Source organism: Stegostoma tigrinum, chromosome 10 (genome assembly GCF_030684315.1).
Source record: "Stegostoma tigrinum isolate sSteTig4 chromosome 10, sSteTig4.hap1, whole genome shotgun sequence".
Taxonomy (NCBI): Eukaryota; Metazoa; Chordata; class Chondrichthyes; order Orectolobiformes; family Stegostomatidae; genus Stegostoma; species Stegostoma tigrinum.
In genome coordinates this window covers 8897113-8915630 of record NC_081363.1, presented here as the reverse complement: position 1 = coordinate 8915630, position 18518 = coordinate 8897113, and the positions used below count along the sequence as shown (strand labels likewise).

Genomic DNA, 18518 nt, shown 5'->3' with positions numbered 1-18518 from the left:
CCCGGAGCATCTTGAGGAAACCTGCGCAGACATAGGGAGAATGTGTACACTCCACACAGACAGTTACCTGAGGGTGGAATCGAACCTAGGTCCATTTGAGCTACCAGTGCTAACCACTAAGGGATTGCCTTAGATAAAGAACATCAGTGAACCAGGTGGATGTTTACAGCAATTAAAAATAGTTACATGGTCACCGTTAGCTCTTAATTTCATATTTTCATTGATTCACATTTCACCATCTGGGATTCAAACCGATGTCCCAGAGCATTCCGTCTGGTTCAGTAGATGGTGGGAGGATACAAAAAACAGTATAGAGTAGGAACAGGCCCTTCAGCCCACCAAGAGTGCACCGACACATGATGTCTTTCTAAACTAAAATCCTTCTTCCTCTATACAGTCCATATTCCTCTAATTTTGGGCCCCACACCACAGGAAGGACATACTAGCCCTGGAGCGTGTCCAGTGGAGATTCACACGGATGGTCCCTGGAATGGTAGGTTCAACGTATGATGAACGGCTAAGGATCCTGGGATTGTACTCATTAGAGTTTAGAAGGTTGAGGGGAGATCTAATAGAAACTTACAAGATAGTGTATGGCTTAGAAGGGGTGGATGCTGGGAAGTTGTTTCCGTTAGGCACGGAGACTAGGGCCCGTGGGGACAGGCTTAAAATTAGAGGGGGTAAATTTAAAACTGAAATGAGATGACAGTTCTTCAGCCAGAGTGTGGTGGGCTTGTGGAATTCATTGCCGCAGAGTGCAGTGGAGGCCGGGACGTTGGATGCCTTCAAGGCAGAGATCGACAAATTCTTGATCTCAGAAGGAATCAAGGGCTATGGGGAGAGTGCAGGGAAGTGGCGTTGAAATGCCCATCAGCCATGATTTAAATGGTGGAGTGGACTTGATGGGCTGAATGGCCTTACTTCCACTCCTATGTCTGATGGTCTATTTCCTGCCTGTTCACGTATCTGCCAAGATACCTCTTGAACCTTGCTATTGTACCCGCCTCCACCCCCTCCTCTGGCAGCATATTCCTGGCAAATACCCTCTGTGTAAAAAAAAACAGTGCCTCCAACATCATCTTTAAACTTATCCCTTTTTACCTTAAACCTATATCCCCTAGTAATTAACATTGCTACCTGGGAAAAAGGCTCTGACTATCTGTTCTGTTCATATCTCTCATAATTCTCTAAAATCCTACCAGGTCGCCCCTTAGCCTCCGACCCTTCAAGTGAAAACAAACCAAGTTTTTGGAATCTCTCCTCATAGCTAATAACCTCCCAACCACACAACATGCTGGTAAGATGTACTTGTACCCTCTCCCAAGCCTCCACAATCTTCCGGTAGCGTGGCAATATTTCCTCTTTTTGGGGAGACGAGAACAAGGGGACACGGTTTAAAAATAAGAGATCGTTTATGAACAGAGGGGAGGGGAAAATTTTTCTCTCTCTCTGAGGGTTGTTAGCCTGTGAGTCGTCTTGCCCAGCAACTGTAGGAAGTTGGGTATTTGGATTGATTTGAGGCAGAAGTAGATTTTTGACAGACAAGGGAGTCCCGGGTTTTGGGTGGGGAAGGCAAGAGTCTGAGTTTTAGACCACGAGCAGAACAGTCATGGTCCTATTGAACATAGGACTAGTCCCAAAGGTGTAGGTGGCCTCACCCTACCTTCCTATACCTCACTCTTTGGTTCTTGGAAAGGGAGAGGGATAATGTCAGCCGTGACCCAGTCAGTGGCTCTTTGCTAGCAAAGCCATGGCTTCAAACCTCATTCTGGAGACTTTAAACCCCCATGCAGGTTGTAACTGTGGAATGCAGTACTGAGGGACTGTCTGAGGTGTTGTATTCTGGGTAAGGCCCTGCCTGTCCTCTCATGAGGAGATAAAATATATGGCAGTATTTTGAAGAACGAGCCTAGGAAAGCTATTGGGTGACATCAGGTAATGTTTATCCCTTGACTAACTTTGATCATCTGGTTCCTCTCCTTGATGTCTGTGAAGCTTTGCTGTCACTATCTGCTATTGGTAAAAATAGCTGCATTTCCAAAGTAATGTATCAACAATTAAACACTTACTGAGGACTTGAAAAGCATCCTGTAAATGCAGATCACTTCTTTATACACCTGAAAGATATCTGCCAATGAGATGAGACCTTTTCTCATGTGTAATCTAAATTAACTTTATTTCAAAGGGAAAAGACCAATAAAGAAGGGAGGTTTCGCTGAAATTATACAACAGACTAGTCAAACCACAGCTGGAATACTGTGAACAGTTTTGGTCCTTTATCCTACAAAAGATAGAACAGCACAGTACAGGCCCTTCAGCCCACCATGTCGATCAATCTACTCTGCATACCCTACATTTTACTATCCTCCATGTGCCTATCCAAGAGTCTCTAAAGTATCTGACTCTGCCCCCACTCTCTGTGTGAAGAACCTACCTCTGACATCTCACCTTAAAATTATGACGCCTCGTAATAGTCATTTCCGCCCTGGGGAAAAGTCTCTGACTATCCACTCTGTCTATGCCTCTCATCATCTTGTGCACCTGTTATCCAGATAGACTGGTATTGGGAGCAGCCTAGAGTACCTACACAAGGTTGATCCCAGGAATGGAGGGACTGTCTTATCAGGACAGGTACAGTATATTGAGCCTGTACTCATTGGAATGTAGAGGAATGAGAGGCATCTTTATTGAAAAGTACAAGATTCTTGGGGGACTTGACAGGATAGATGTGGAAAGGTTGCTTCTCTATATAGGAGAGTCGATGACCAGAGGACAAACTCTCAAAGTAAGAAAGCATTTAAAACGAAGAAGAGGAGGAATTTCTCCTCTCAGAGGGTGGTGAACCTGTGGAATTCTTTATTACAGAGGGCTGTTTAGGCTGGATTGTTAAGTATATTCAAGGCTGAGACAGACAAATTTTTAATCAGTAACATGATCAAGGGTTAGGAGGAAAAAGTGAGTTGAAGATTATTAATTAATCATGACCTCATTGAATAGTGGAGCACACTCAGTGGGCTGAATGGCCTACTTCTGCTCCGGTGTCTTATGGCTTTAACCAACAACATTCTCTCAGCCAAGTCGGTTCAAAGAAAAATTTTTCAACATAGCGACAATTTCAAAGTTTCATTTCAAGGATGAATACAGGAGATAACCTCACATAACTTTTAAATTTTGCAACAGACCGATCACCATCTTTCAGACTGTCAGCCTTCTCAGGAGGACATAAAGCATTCCAGAGCAATTTTTTTGAAGACAAGCTGATATTTATCACTCAACCATTCTCACATTGATTTTTTGTACGACCTTGCTATGCGCAAATAGGCATAACCACGACTTACATCATGGACAAAGATTGTGATACCGTGTATTTCTTTGTCTGCTACAATAATGCAGAAGCAGGCCATTTCACCCATCGCATTGGTGCTAGCTTTTTCAAAGCATCCCATCCCATAATCTTTCCCCAGTGCTCTGTAAATCTTTCCTTTTCAAGTGTTACTTTTTTTTTGTAAGTTACTATTGAATTTGTTTCCTCTGTGCTCACACAAAGTGCCTTCCAGTTCGTAACAAGTCACTGTGTAATGTCACTTCTCCTCATCGCTCTTTAGTTTTATTTGTCACTTAGCTTAAATCTGACCCCACAAAATTTCTACTTTAACAACACCTTGCAGAATGGCATAAACAATGTTGGAATGAATTATCATATTTTGTCATTGGTTTTGATTTCTGAAAGTTGATGTAAAGTTGAAAATCTTTCATTATTAGTGTTGAAATTGTTTTGTGATGTCATTTATTTCTTTGCTGCAATTTGGGCCAAATGGCTTTTTCTGCACTTTAGGAATTCTTTACTTAAGAGTGAAGACCAAGAGATTTTGCACACTCAGATAGAATTAGTGGATGTGGGCAATGGATGGAAAGTAGCATTGAGGTGTAAAGCCATTCTTGGTTGTAACAAATGGTGGAACAGGCTTGAGGGAATGAATGGCCACCTCTTCCTCCAAAAAGTTATGTCCTCGCAGTCAATTCCCTGATCAGCTCCCACCTTGTGCACTGGGTCTGGCTCTGGTTGCCCAGGCCCACTGAGATATTGGGCAGAGTGCAAACCAGAACAATCTGGCTTGCCCCTCGAGTCAGCAGAGTGGCGTATGAGAAAAGGTGATGACGCTCATCAGCCTTGAAACAAAAGCTCCTGCTGTGGAAGAGAAACCATCGAAGGAGCTGTGTCAAGCTGGAATGCTCCATTGTGAGGATTCCTCAGAGAAGATCCTTTTAACACCAAGAACTATTACTGTGTCCTTCTTGAAAGCATTCACTGTTTTGGCCACAACTGTGGGAGTATTAAAGGAAAAAGACAGGAGGAGAGTGAAATTAATTGGATGGCTCTTTCAGCAAACCACCTCTCAGCATAATGGGCAGAATGGTTTCCTCCTGCGCTGTAACATGCTGTGATTCTGAGAGAATGGTGGGAACATAATGGATCAGATTGCACTGTCACGAGGTGACCTCACAGAAGAGCTCTCCATTATTCACATGGACTTTGAAATTGTTGGCGATAAACATTTGATATGTAAAATGTAACAACCTGGAGAGAGACAGCACAGGCAGGATCTACAACTGATATAGATTTTAAATCTACTAATGCATCAAAGGCATGTCAATGATGCCTGCAAAGATAAACCAGAAAGAGATTGAGTAGATTTATTGCTGTAAATTCTGAAGGAGTTGACAGCCTGTGAAAGTTTGTATGTTTATCTGTAGTGAATTATTAAGAAGCATTATGTTAATCAAGTTCCAAGACTGATAGCTCTCCTATTTTCCTCCTGTACCTTAGTGCTAATCTGTCGAAGGCTGCCTGGGGAACTCTAGAGAAGAATGGCTTTCAGCTGATGATCCGCTCATATGAGCTGGGAGTTCTGTACCTGCCCAAGGCCTTTGTAAGTCGATTCTGTCCTACTGCTCATCCACTTTCTCTTTTCAATTATCTTTGATCTAAGTACAGCTGTAGTGAGGTCCTTCCACAGATTGCAGTTGAAGTTTAACAAGCTAACTACCCTTTCCTTTGTCGTTTGACCTTTCTTATGGAGAAAACACAAATTCCCCCTCGGCTCCTCTGAAGACACTGACCATCACCATGATACCTCTCCAGAAGGCACTTCAATACTTGTCCAAGAGGCCATTCATTACCAGTGAAACCAGTTAATTGATGAAGGGCCAGTGGGTAGCGCTCTAGCCAACCAGTCAGAAATTTATGGCTTCACATTCCAAGAGATTTGACACAAAAATCCTCAGTTGGCACACCCCAATGCAATACTGAGGTGCTGTCATTTGGATGAGATGTTAAACGAAGATCTTGTCAAGATTGACCAGTCAATCCTATTTCTTACTGTCCTATGAGGGAGAAATTATTGGAAAGATTTGCTGATGAGATAAGACAGAGTTGAGTGGGAGGTATCTCCTCTGGAGGATAAACCCGGGGAGGCGATGGCCTAGTGGTATCATCGCCGAACTGTTAATCCAGAGACCCGGATAATGTTCCGGGCATTCAGGTTCAAATCCTGCCCTGGTGGATGGTGGAATTTGAATTCAATAAAATATCTGGAATTAAGAATCTAATGATGACGATGAATCCATTGTTAATTAACCCATCTGGCTCACTAATGTCCTTTAGGGAAGGAAACTGCTGTCCTTACCTGGTCTGGCCTACATGTGACTCCAGACCCACATTAACGTGGTTGACTCTTAACTGCCCTCTGGGCAATTAGGGATGGGCAATAAATGCTGCCTGGCCAGTGATGCCCTCATCCCGTGAATGAATAAAGGAAAAAATTATGCTGGCATGAAATAACTGTCATAAAAATTCTTTTTAAAAATCTAAAATAATGCTTTTTAGTTACAGTTCTAACAGTGATTGTACACAGAGGATGTTAACTTTAGAAACAACCTTCTAAATGTGAGCACTCATTTTACTGCTGAAGATTAAATGAGGATGAGCTCACAGTCCCCACTGGACAAATGGAAACTTATTTTTGTGATTAATGTAGCTGTCCCACCACAGGTAGCTGATTTTTGTGCTTATCTGTCAGCACAGCTCCTCTATGTGTCACTCTGAGCTGAGGTATACTGAGATGTCAGTTTGTATTGTTCCTGGTACCTGATCATTAGATGCTTTAATGTCTGCAGGAGATAACTGCTCATGACGGAATTGTCCGATATTCTGGGAGTTATGTTCAACACCTTCCTGGCAAGATAGTTCCAGACAAAACTGGAGGGAGGGTTGATGAGCACATTTTCTTTAAGAGAATGATTCATTTCCCCAATTTTGTATTCAGAATATGTCATCATGAGGTAATAGTCTTGGAATTTAAGTCAGCTGCCAGTCTTGACCTGATGGCATCTCTAAGTCATAGGTTCAAGCGCCCGTCCAGAGTCTAGAACACAGTAGGGGGGATGGTGACATTGTGGCAATGTCACTGGACGATTAATTTCAAGGATTCATGATCTGGGGAGGCAAGTTCGAATCCCATCACAGCAGCTGGAAATTAAAATTAAGTAATTAGGGAAAATCCAGAATTCAAAGCTAGTCTCAGGAAAGGTGACCATGAAACTATCATCAATTGTTGTGAAAACCCAGCCAATTCCCTGATACCCTTCAGGATATCTACTGTCTTTGCTCTGATGTGGGCCAGCTTTTGTTGCTGATTGCCTCTCAGTGCTGTCTGAGTTGCTAGCAATTAGAGGTGGGCAATGAAAGACTGAAACAGATCCAAGCTGACATTTCCAATGCAGCGCTAAGGGAATGCTGCATTGCCAGAGGTTTCATCTTTCTGAATAGAGTGTTCTGCTGTCTCTGGTGGAGATAGAAGACCCTATAAAAGCATTATTGTGAAGATATGACAAGGTGTGATGTGTGTGATGGAATACTGCCCACTTGTCTGGATGGATTGCAGCTCCAACAACACTGAAGAGTAGATACCATCTGGAGCAAAACAGCCTGTTTCATTGGCAGCCCATCACCACGGTAACATGTTCTCCCTACAACAGCGTAATTTCCAGTGCATCAACAGCATTTCTCAAACACAAGACTTTCATCACCCAGAGGGACAAGGGCAGCAAAATACACCACCATCTGCAAACTCAACTCCAACCCACCCAACCATCCTGACTTGGGACTATATCTCTGTTCCTTCGTCGAGTAAATCCAAATCCTGGAACTCCACAGCATCACCACTTTGGGTCCTTTAAGAAGGTGCTCCCAATGAGACAGATGGTGAGAAACTCTTTCCCCCTGGGATAGAGTCTACAACTAATGTCAAGATAAAAGGGAAGCCATTTCTGAGGCTGAACATAACTCCCAGAATATCGGACAATTCCGTCATGAGCTGTTAGCTCCTGAAGACATTAAAGCATCTAATGATCAGGTACCGGGAACAATACAAACTGACATCTCAGTATACCTCAGCTCAGAGTGACACATAGAGGAGCTGTGCTGACAGATAAGCACAAAAATCTGCTACCTGTGGTGGGACAGCTACATTAATCACAAAAATAAGTTTCCATTTGTCTAGTGGGGACTGTGAGCTCATCCTCATTTAATCTTCAGCAGTAAAATGAGTGCTCACATTTAGAAGGTTGTTTTTAAAGTTAACATCCTCTGTGTACAATCACTGTTAGAACTATAACTAAAAAGCATTATTTTAGATTTTTAAGAAGAATTTTTGTGCCAAAAGTTATTTCATGCCAGCATAACTCTTTGTCCTTTATTCACTCATGGGATGAGGGCATCACTGGTGAGGCAGCATTTATTGCCCGTCCCTAATGAAGAGATATTTAATTTGGAGTGTTGTAAATTGTAGGGAACCGCCACCCAGAGACCTGTAGAAGCTCTGTCCATGAATGTAGGTAAGACTAAGTTCAATAGATTGTTTAAAAAATAATCAAGGGATAGGGCAAGAAAGTGGAATCAGGAGTAAAGGTGCTGTGGTTTTCTGATACAACACAATGTGGAGCTGGAGGAACATTGCAAAAATGGGGGACGGGTAGGGGGTTCTGAAATAAGTAGAGGAGGGGTTCGGCTGAGGAAGGTGGGTGGGGTGGTGATAGGTAAGTGCAGGTTTGCAATGGTAGGGGTTGGTCAGTGAGGTGGGAGAGAAGACGGACAGGTCAAGGAGGTGGGGATGAGAAGGAGGGTTGGTCATGGGATGAGGTCGGAAGTGGGGAGATTTTTAAGCTAACAAAGTCCACATTGAGACCATTGGGTTGTAGGCTTCGTCATTGACCAATCCCCTGCACTCCGCTATTACAACCCCACCTACCTTCCCCAGCCCCACCCTTCCTCTCTAATTATTTCAGGGCACCCTACCCCTCCCCAGTTTCTGAAGAAGGGTCCTGACCTGAAACATCAGCTTTCTTCCTCCTCTGATGCTGCCTGGCCTGCTGTGTTCCTGCAGCTCCACACTGTTATCTCAGACTCCAGCATCGGCAGTTCTTACTATCTGCAGTTTTCTGATGCTCCTTGTTTAAGCAGTACGATGAGTGAGATTTTGGAAACAAAGCATTAATCTCAAAATGCTTCTTTCATACATTAAATAATAAATGATAGAACTCATGAAAAAATATTGTCACTGACTGACAGGTAAATTACATATTAAATTCCAAACTAAATTGATGAAAAACGACAGCAAATAAAAAGACTGTCACTAAGGCTCAGAGATGACTGTGCAACAAATAAACAATGACCATCTAAACAGAAAAACTTGCTGTGAGATCACTGGCCAACATTCATTAAATTAACAGCTGTCTCTTGATGCTCAAACATTTTTGCCTTTGCACAGAATGTGAAGGAGAGACACAGCCACAGAACATAGCTATTGCAGCTGTCAATTCAGAGTAAGTCAGGCCAACTGATGATCTCAAAATAGAATAAGAGAGAGGAATGTAAGAGGAATGCAGGACTAGGCCAACCAACCCCTCAAATTGTGCTCCACCATTCTTGATCTTGGCTTGATCAGGGCTAGCATAGAAAACGGTGTTTTCTATGCTAGCCCTGTATCCCTTCATGTCATCAGTAGGTAGAAATCCATTGGCCTATGTCTTGAACCCATTGGAGCTACCAAGCCATTTGAGATAGAGAATTCCAAAGACCTATCATCCTCTGAATGAAGAACTTCCTCCTCATTTTGGGCATGAATGATCTTTTCCTTATTCTGAGATGTGTTTCTGATTCTGAACCATACCTCACCCAGCCAGGGAAGCATCCTTTCTATATCCCCTTGATTAACCCTTCACAGTTTCACTTCTAATTCTCCAGGGTATACAGACCCAACCTGCTCAATCTCTCCTCATAGGACAGTCTGACTAATCCAGGGAGCAGTCTGCTGATCCTCTGCTGCACACCCTCTATGACAGCTATACCCTCCCTTGGGGAACAGCACCAAAACTCCACTCAATACTCCAGGCATGTTCTCACAAAGGAATTGAACTAAGACATGTGTATGTCTGTGCACAAATCCTCTTAAAACAATAGCCAAAATGCCATTTCCTAATGGCTTGCTGCCATTTTTAGAATCAACCTATTCAGATGTTATATGGGCTTCTGTGGTGCAGAGCCACGATCCCTAGCTCTGGATCAGGAGGACCAGGTTCAAGGCCTGCCTGCTATAGAGGTGTGTAACAAAACCTCCAAACAGTTTGAATAGAAAATATCTTCACACATGTTGTGACGTACCACTGGAGTACAAATGCTGCCAGTAAAGACTTCATCCCATTCTCTCAATTCGTCCGTCTCTGTCACATATGTTCCCATGAGGCCAACTTCAACATGGGAGCCTCCAAAATGTCCACCTTCTTCCTTAACCAAGGATTCCCCAGCACCATTGTCAACAGGACCCTCAACCAGGTCCGACCCATTTCCCGCACTTACGCTCTCACCCCTTCTCTTCCCTCCCGCAACAGCGATAGAGTTCCCCTTGTCCTTACCTACATTCCACCAGCATCCACATCCAGAAGATCATCAGACGCCATTTCCGCCACCTCCAGCAAGACGCCACCACCAGACACTTATTCCCCTCCCCTCCCTTATCTGCCATCTGCAGGGACTGTTCACCCCAGGACACCCTGATCCAGTCTTCCTTCTCTCCCAACATCACCCCCGCGCTCCCCCCCCCCAGTAACCCCACAGCATTTTCCCTTGCAACCGCCTAAGATGCAACACCTGCTGATTTACCTCCTCCCTCCCTCCCCAGTATCCAAGGGCCCAAACATATTCCCCAGGTGAAGCAACACTTCATCTGCACTTCCCACAATCTACTCTACTGCATTTGCTGCTCATGATGTGGTCTCCTCTACACTGGGGAAACAAAACGTAAACTGGGTGACCACTTTGCAGAACATCTACATTCTGTTTGCAAAAAGACCCTGAGCTTCCAGTTGCCTGGCACTTTAACACAGCACACTGTTCCATAGAACATAGAACATAGAACAGTACAGCACAGAACAGGCCCTTCAGCCCACGATGTTGTGCCGACCATTGATCCTCATGTATGCACCCTCGAATTTCTGTGACCATATGCATGTCCAGCAGTCTCTTAAATGACCCCAATGACCTTGCTTCCACACCTGCGCTGGCAACGCATTCCATGCTCTCACAACTCTCTGTGTAAAGAACCCGCCTCTGACATCCCCTCTATACTTTCCTCCAACCAGCTTAAAACTATGACCCCTCGTGTTAGCCTTTTCTGCCCTGGGAAATAGTCTCTGGCTATCAACTCTATCTATGCCTCTCATTATCTTGTATACCTCAATGAGGTCCCCTCTCCTCCTGCTTTTCTCCAATGAAAAGAGACCGAGCTCAGTCAACCTCTCTTCATAAGATAAGCCCTCCAGTCCAGGCAGCATCCTGGTAAACCTCCTCTGAACCCTCTCCAAAGCATCCACAACTTTCCTATAATAGGGCGCCCAGAACTGGACGCAGTATTCCAAGTGCGGTCTAACCAAAGTTTTATAGAGCTGCAACAAGATCTCACGACTCTTAAACTCAATCCCCCTTATCAACAAGTCTGTCCCTGGCTTGCTGCAGTGTCAACTGGGACAACACTATCACAGGACGGCCTGGGAATTCTTGGAGGCTCGGCATTCATCCGCAGACTCCACCAACAAACACACTGAGTTAGCCCCGATATACCAACCATTACAATGCACGGCCGGAACCAGCACCTACCGGAAGCAGCACCTACAGACTATATCAACTCGAACAGGCACAAGACAACAGCGCTTCACAGGAGGCCCCACAGCACTGAGGGTGTCACCGAGTAAGGGGACGAAACGTCTGCTATCAAACCTCCCAGCTCAGCAAACACACCAACATCTACACATCAACTCCACTTTCCTACATTTTCCCTGTAACCCTTGATTCCCTTACTTATTAAAAAACCCATCTGTCTCAGCTGTGAATATACTTAATGACCTAGCCCCTCTAGCCGTGTGTGGTAAAGAACTACATAGATTCACTACCCTCTGAGAAAAGAAATTCCTACTCATCTCTGTCTTAGATATGTGACCCCTTATGCCCGCTGGCCCCAAACTATCCCACAAAGGGAAGCAACCTTGCAGCCATTCAGTAAGATCAGAGCAGATCTGGTCGTGGCCTGATCCCCACTTCCTTGCTGTCACCCTATCTCCCCCTCAATGGATTTTGACTCGCTTAGTATACTGCTCCAGAAAACCATGCTGGGCAAACTGGGATCTCAGTCTATCCTGATGGTGGGCTTTGCTTCCTGTAACTTTGAATCCAGCAAAGTGGGTTAAAAGCACATTGGGTTAAGCCCACTGGCTGATTGAAAATGGCTATTTTTGGAGGACAATCATTTAACAAAAGTAGGAAATGGAAGACTACCTGGCTTTACTTTGTAAATTAAGATGACACATGTTGGTGGTCTTCCCAGAGCTGATGATGAAAGAACTTAACAGTATGAAAGTATCACAGCTTTTCTGCAAGGTAATCTCTTAACCGTTCCCGTACCATGTCAGTACTCTCTAATCTCCAGTCCTGCTCCATAGGGAACTTGAGAATGGCTTTTTAATCAAAGGCTCAAATAGCTTTTTCAAATAGCTTTGAAACAGCCTCACGCTGTGAATAAAACAAAGGCACAGCCATTTGGATAAATTAAACCATTTCTTGCAGTTCTGATCTGAAGCTTGTTTTTCCCTGTTCCTCTTGAAGGAGATTTTGTATTGTTAAATGGGACACTGGGCTTGGGGACCGCTTTGCAGAACACCTCCGCTCGGTTCATGCTAAACAACTGCACCTCCCAGTCGCAAACCATTTCAACTCCCCCCTCCCATTTCTCTGACGACATGTCCATCATGGTCCTCCTGCAGTGCCACAATGATGCCACCCGAAGGTTGCAGGAACAGCAACTCATATTCCGCTTGGGAACCCTGCAGCCCAATGGTATCAATGTGGACTTCACCAGCTTCAAAATCTCCCCTTCCCCTACTGCATCCCAAAACCAGCCCAGCTCATCCCCGCCTCCCTAACCTGTTCTTCCTCCCACCTATCCCCTCCTCCCACCTCAAGCCCCAGCCTCATCTCCTACCTACTAATCTCATCCCGTCCCCTTGACCTGTCCATCCTCCCTGGACTGACCTATCCCCTCCCTACCTCCCCACCGACATTCACCTTTACTGGCTCCAACCCGGCCTCTTTGACCTGTCTGTCTACTCTCCACCTATCTTCTCTTCTATCCGTCTTCTATCTGCCTCCCCCTCTCTCCCTATTTATTTCAGAATCCCCTTCCCCTCCCCCATTTCTGATGAAGGGTCTAGGCCCAAAACATCAGCCTTCCTGCTCCTCTGATGCTGCTTGGCCTGCTGTGTTCATCCAGCTCTACGCCTTGTTATCTCAGATTCTCCAGCATCTGCAGTTCCTACTATCTCTGTAACACTCTTCTCCACTCCTGGCTCTGAAACATTGAGGTGTTAAATGAGGAAAAGGAATATTTGAGTGCTAAATCAGGCAAGGATTTCATTGATTGGCTTTAATCCACTCCTCAGCGTTACCATTATGGTTTTCTGCCTTTTCAAAGCAAAGTCATGTTCAAAAAGTAAGTCCTGACATTAAAATATTGCCACATGAATTCATGGCTTGCAGTTAAATGTTTAATTTCCTCGTAGTCAGCCTTCAGTAGTGCTCAGAAATGATCTTCACCCAGAAAAAAGGGACTTGCATTTGCATGGCGCCTTCCGTGGATTGGATGTTCTCCCAAGTATTTTGTAGCTGTTGAGATAGAGCCACTGTCGTGATCCATCTTTCAGCACAGTCTAGTTAATGGCCCAGGGCTGATTGTGGCTACCCATTTGCTAGTTAGTTTGCACCAATTAGGCTGTGCCTTGTTGATGAAGCCAGGAGGCTGGCCAGCTGCTCAGGATCGCCAATGGGAATCGTTACATGTCCTACAGATTTTAGCTACCCACAATCCTGACCAAAAGAATCTCTTATTTAGAAGCCCAAACTACAGGATATGCATGGTGAGCCATGCCCCCGATCACTAATTGACAAAACCAACAACAAATCACAATGGACGTGTCTCACCATTCAGATCAGGACCTAGAAATAATCTTGACATCAGGGACTGTCTGCTCTTGGGGACGTCAGCCATTGTCCCAGTGTGGGAGTGGAATATAGAAGTTGGGTAATCGTGCTACAGTCATATGGATCATTGGTGAGACCACACCCAGAACAGTGTGTACAGCGTTAGTCTCCAAATTTAAGAGAGAGATTTGGATAGTGCAGTTGGATTGTTCACTCAGCTAATTCCAGGGATGAAGGCTTTGTTTTATGAGAGAATGTTGAGCAGTTTGGCTCCATAGCTAATGAGATTAAAGAGAACGAGAGGCGATCCTATTCAAGCGTGTCAGATAGTGAGGGGACTTTACGGACGAGGGCCGATGGGATATTTCCTCTTATGGGGGAATCAAGAACCAGAGGAAACTGTTTGAAAATTGTGATCAGAACCAGGTGCTGAATGTTCAGGGATATTTGACATTTAGGAAGGACAGATGAAAAGGGCGACACGGTGGCTCAGTGGTTAGCACTGCAGCCTCACAGCGCGAGGGACCTGGGTTCAGTTCCAGCCTCGGGTGACTGTCTGTGTGGAGTTGCACATTCTCCCCGTGTCTGTGTGGGTTTCCACCGGGTGCTCTGGTTTCCTCCCACAGTCCAAAGATGTGCAGGCTGGGTGGATCGGCCATGCTAAATTGCCTGTAGTGTTCAGGGGTGTGTGGGTTATAGGGGGATGGGTCTGGGTGGGATGCTTTGGGGGCAGTGTGGACTTGTTGGGCCGAAGGGCTTGTTTCAACACTGTAGGGAATCTAATCAAAAGAAAGGGGAAGGAGGTAGACTTGCACCGATAATAGGATCAGTATATTAGTAAAGGATGGTCTCAGATCAGACAACAATGCTTGATTGAATCTGTTTGGTTGCAGCTAAGAAACAGCAGAGGATGCAGACATTGGTTGGAGTTATCTCAAGGTCATCAAAAAGGAATGGTAGTCTGGGGCATGGTATAATCTGAAAGTGAGAGAAGCTTGCGGTATTTGCAACATATGCCAAAATGGGTCATTTTAATTTGCATGTAGATTGGGTAAACCAATTGAGGACTAAACCTATAAGTGACAAATTTCTGGAGTGACTGTGAGATAACTTTTTATAACAGCATGTGAAGCCAATTAAAGGACAGGCTATTTTGGATCTAGCATTGTGTAATTGAAAAAGCCTAACTAATCATATTATTGTAAAAGAATCTTTTAGAATAAGTGACCCCAAGATGGTAGAATTTTGTATAATGTTTGAAAGTGAGGCAGTTTAATCTGGAGCTAGGGTGTTTAATTTGACGAAGGGAAATTATGAAAGCGTGAGACACCAGTTGATTGAGTCAGATGGGAGATAATACATTATAAGGCATGACTGTACGTATGCAATGGAGAGCATTTAAAGAACTGTTATATTGCTGACAGCAGCTATAAATTCCTTCATGGGGCAAACGCTCAAAAAGGTCAGTTAACTGTAGTTGACAAAGGAAGTTCACAATTGTTTAAGATTAAAAGAAAGGGCTCATAATGTGGCCAGAGATAGTAGTAAATCTGAGAACTGGGAAAATTTTGAATACAGCAAAGGAGGATCAAGAAACTGCTGATGAATGAAATAGAATCCAAATGTAATCTATCAAAAATAGATATACGTGCATTGTAAAAGCTTCAGCAAGTACGTCAAAGGGAAACATTTGGTTAAAGTGAATTTGGGTGAGGAGAATTTACTGTGGGGAATAGAGAAATGGCAGAGGAGCTAAATGATTACTTTGTTTTCACTGAGGAAGATACAAATGACGAGGGAAAATGAGGAGTTGAGGGAAATTGATATTAGCAAGAAGGTTATTCTGGAGAAACTAATGGGCCTGAAAGTTACTAAAAGTCCCCAGGACCTGATAGTCTACATCCCAGGGTGTATTAAAGGTGGCTTTAGACATAGTTATGTATTGGTGATCAACTTCCAAACTTACATCGATTCTGGAATGATCCCCACAGATTGGTAGCTTTCAAAAGTGATCCCACTATTTAAGAAAGGAGCAAGGGAAGTTTGAACAGAGAATTGCAAACCTGTCAGCCTTGCATCAGTAATAGGGAAAACACTAGGATCTATCATAAAGCCTGTAATAATAGACATCTGGTTAAATAATGATCGAATTGGACATAGTTAGCATGGATTTGCACATTAAAAATACTTGGAGGAGTTTTCTGAGGAAGTTATGAACTAAATTGATGAAAGGAAATCAATGGATCAATGGATGTGGCATATGTGAATTTTCAGGCGGCTATTGATAAATTTCCATCACAGGAGGCTGGTTAGAAAAACTAAAGCACATGGTCTAGGAGGTAATGTGCTGGCATGGATTAAGGGTTGACTAACAGAAGAAAACAGAGAATAAGCATAGAGACAGTAGGAACTGCAGATGCTGGAGAATCCAAGATAACTAGGTGTGGAGCTGGATGAACACAGCAGGCCAAGCAGCACCTTAGGAGCAGGAAAGCTGAAGTTTCGGGCTAGGCCTGCTGTTATCAGAGAATAAGAATAAATGGCTCATTGTTGTATTGGCAGTCTGCGACTAGTGGGGTACCACAAGGATCAGTACTTGGGCCTCATCCGTTCATAATGCATATCAATGTTTGGGCATGGGACCAAATGTAATATTCCTAAATTTTCATAAGCAAGCTTAATTGTGTGTTGTTAGAAAAATGTTATGGAGTTACAGGAAGAACTTAGTGATTATGCAAGCACATGGCAGACAATATAATGTGTCAAAATGTAAGGCTGTTCACCTGGTAAGAAGGACAGATGTGTGGTGTCTTTCCTAAATGGTGAGAAATTGGACAGTGTAGGTGTGGACAAGTAAGTGGGAAAATACGTGGTATATGCCATACAATGTGGATAAATGTGAGGTTATCCACTTTGGTAGCAAAACCAGACAGACAGTTAATGTCTGGCTACAAACTGGAAACGAGGAGTGTGGGGCAGGACCTGGGTGTCCTTGTACACCAGTCACTGAAGGTAAGTATGCAGGCAAGCAGGTGGTAACAAAGTCAAATGATATGTTGTCCTTCATAATGAGAAGATCTGAGTGCAGGACCAGGAATGTCTTGCTACAACTGTACAAGGCGTTGGTGAGAGCACACATGGAATGTTGTGTGCAGTTTTGGTCTCCTTATTTGAGGAAGGATATAGAGAGAAAGCAGAAACAGGATACTGAGTTGAATACTCAGGTAACTTGGTAATATTGAATAGAAGTAAGCTCAGGGCTAAATTGCATACCCCTGCTGCTATATTCTGTGTTTCTATGTCTTTGGTAATAGGTCACTGAACGCTAGCATGCGACAGGAGCAGAGAATCTTGCAGAAGGGTCTAGGCCCGAAACGTCAGCTTTCTTGCTCCTCTGATGCTGCTTGGCCGCTGTATTCATCCAGCTCTCCACCTTGTTATGTCAACTGTCAGGGGCTTGTTTAGACTGCACCTGGAGTACTGTGTGCAGTTTTGGCCTCCTTATCTGAGAAAAGACATTATTGCCAATGAGGGAGTTCAATGAAGGTTTACCAGACTTGTTCCTGAGATGGCAGGATTGTCCTGATAAGAGAAATTGTGTAAACTGGGCTTGTATTCTCTAGAGTTTTGAAGAATGAGAGATTATCTCATTGGAATATATAAAATCTTAAGGGAGTACACAGGTAAGATGTTTGCCATGGTTGAAAAGTCTAGAAGTAAATGACTCAATTTAAAAATGAGGTGGATGTCATTTAGGGCCAAGACGAGGAGAAATATTTTTAATGTGTGAGTGCTGAATCTTTGAAATTCCATAGAGCACTGTAGTATTTAAAGTAGAAACTGGTAAATGTTTCATAATCAGTGGCTCACAGGGTTAGGGGATATGTGAATAAAATACATGATTTTCACTCTAAGCTGTGGTTGATTCCCCTAAGGTTAAAAAAGTCCTAAGTTTAGACATTTCTAATATAACTTAAAGCATAATAGTTACCTTGCTAAGCCATGAAATATCCAATGTAGACAGAAACCCATTAGTGCTGTCAAAATAGCTCTCACGAACTGGCTTATAATAAATCGCCATGGCTACAGAAATAATTCTAAGTCAGTTGTTAATGTTAGACTCTTACATGTTGCTAACCCAGCTCAAAATATACAATACTAAAAAGAAATATCACACAGCTTATATCACACCCTCAAAATAAAAATCCTACCAATTAAATCTGTTGTTCTCTTTCCTGGGTTCTGTCTGACCTGCTGAATGTTTTCCAGCGTTTTCTTTTGTATTTTGTATCTATCTAAGCAAATATTGTCAGAATAACTTCATTATTTTATTCCTGGCTGTGCCTTTTATCTCCAGATGTGTGGAAAATGAATGATGGAACTACAAGAAGGGTTGGAATGTTTGCAGGGAAGGGCTGATGATGGTGGACTGCATCTAGATCAGTAGTGCCATGATATATACATTGCCTGCTATCACCTGCCACATACTCTTTCTTTTGATCACCAGGGGATTGAAACTGGCCGATTTTCAGTGTGCCAACATCAATTACCAGACAGTAAGATGTCAGAGATGTCGTTCCCTGTCCCGTATGACCTTCCTCCAGAACACTACGGTAACAGAGGTAGGTGATAGATGGCTGTGACTTCACGTTCAGTGTTCAAAATATCGATGCCTATAAGGGTCAGTAAAACAGCTCCAGAGTTGATTAAGGGTAGATGCTGCACATCGGACTTTCTAAAGGGCTCTTGTGACATAGTGGTAGTGTCCCTATATCTGAGTCAGAAAACCTTAGTTCAAGTACTCCATTACTAGCGTGCCAGCTTTAATTTCTGTGCTCGAGCCATGGAAAGGGCCTTAGAGATCTACAGCAAGGAAAAAGGCCCTTTGGCCCATCATAAAATGAATGCTCAAACTTCAGAGCTCCCTTGTACC

At 43.6% G+C, this 18518-nt stretch overlaps 1 protein-coding gene across 6 annotated transcripts in view; it reads left to right on the top strand.

Annotated features, from left to right (window-relative positions):
• Nucleotides 1-18518, top strand: part of tdp1 (tyrosyl-DNA phosphodiesterase 1) — a 135142-nt gene that overhangs the window by 96407 nt on the left and 20217 nt on the right. For all 6 annotated transcript variants that reach the window (XM_059648971.1, XM_059648966.1, XM_059648968.1 and 3 more), the window contains 2 exons: nucleotides 4829-4931; nucleotides 18093-18207. In XM_059648971.1, the coding sequence (XP_059504954.1) occupies nucleotides 4829-4931; nucleotides 18093-18207 (218 nt within the window). The remainder of the gene's footprint in view (nucleotides 1-4828; nucleotides 4932-18092; nucleotides 18208-18518) is intronic.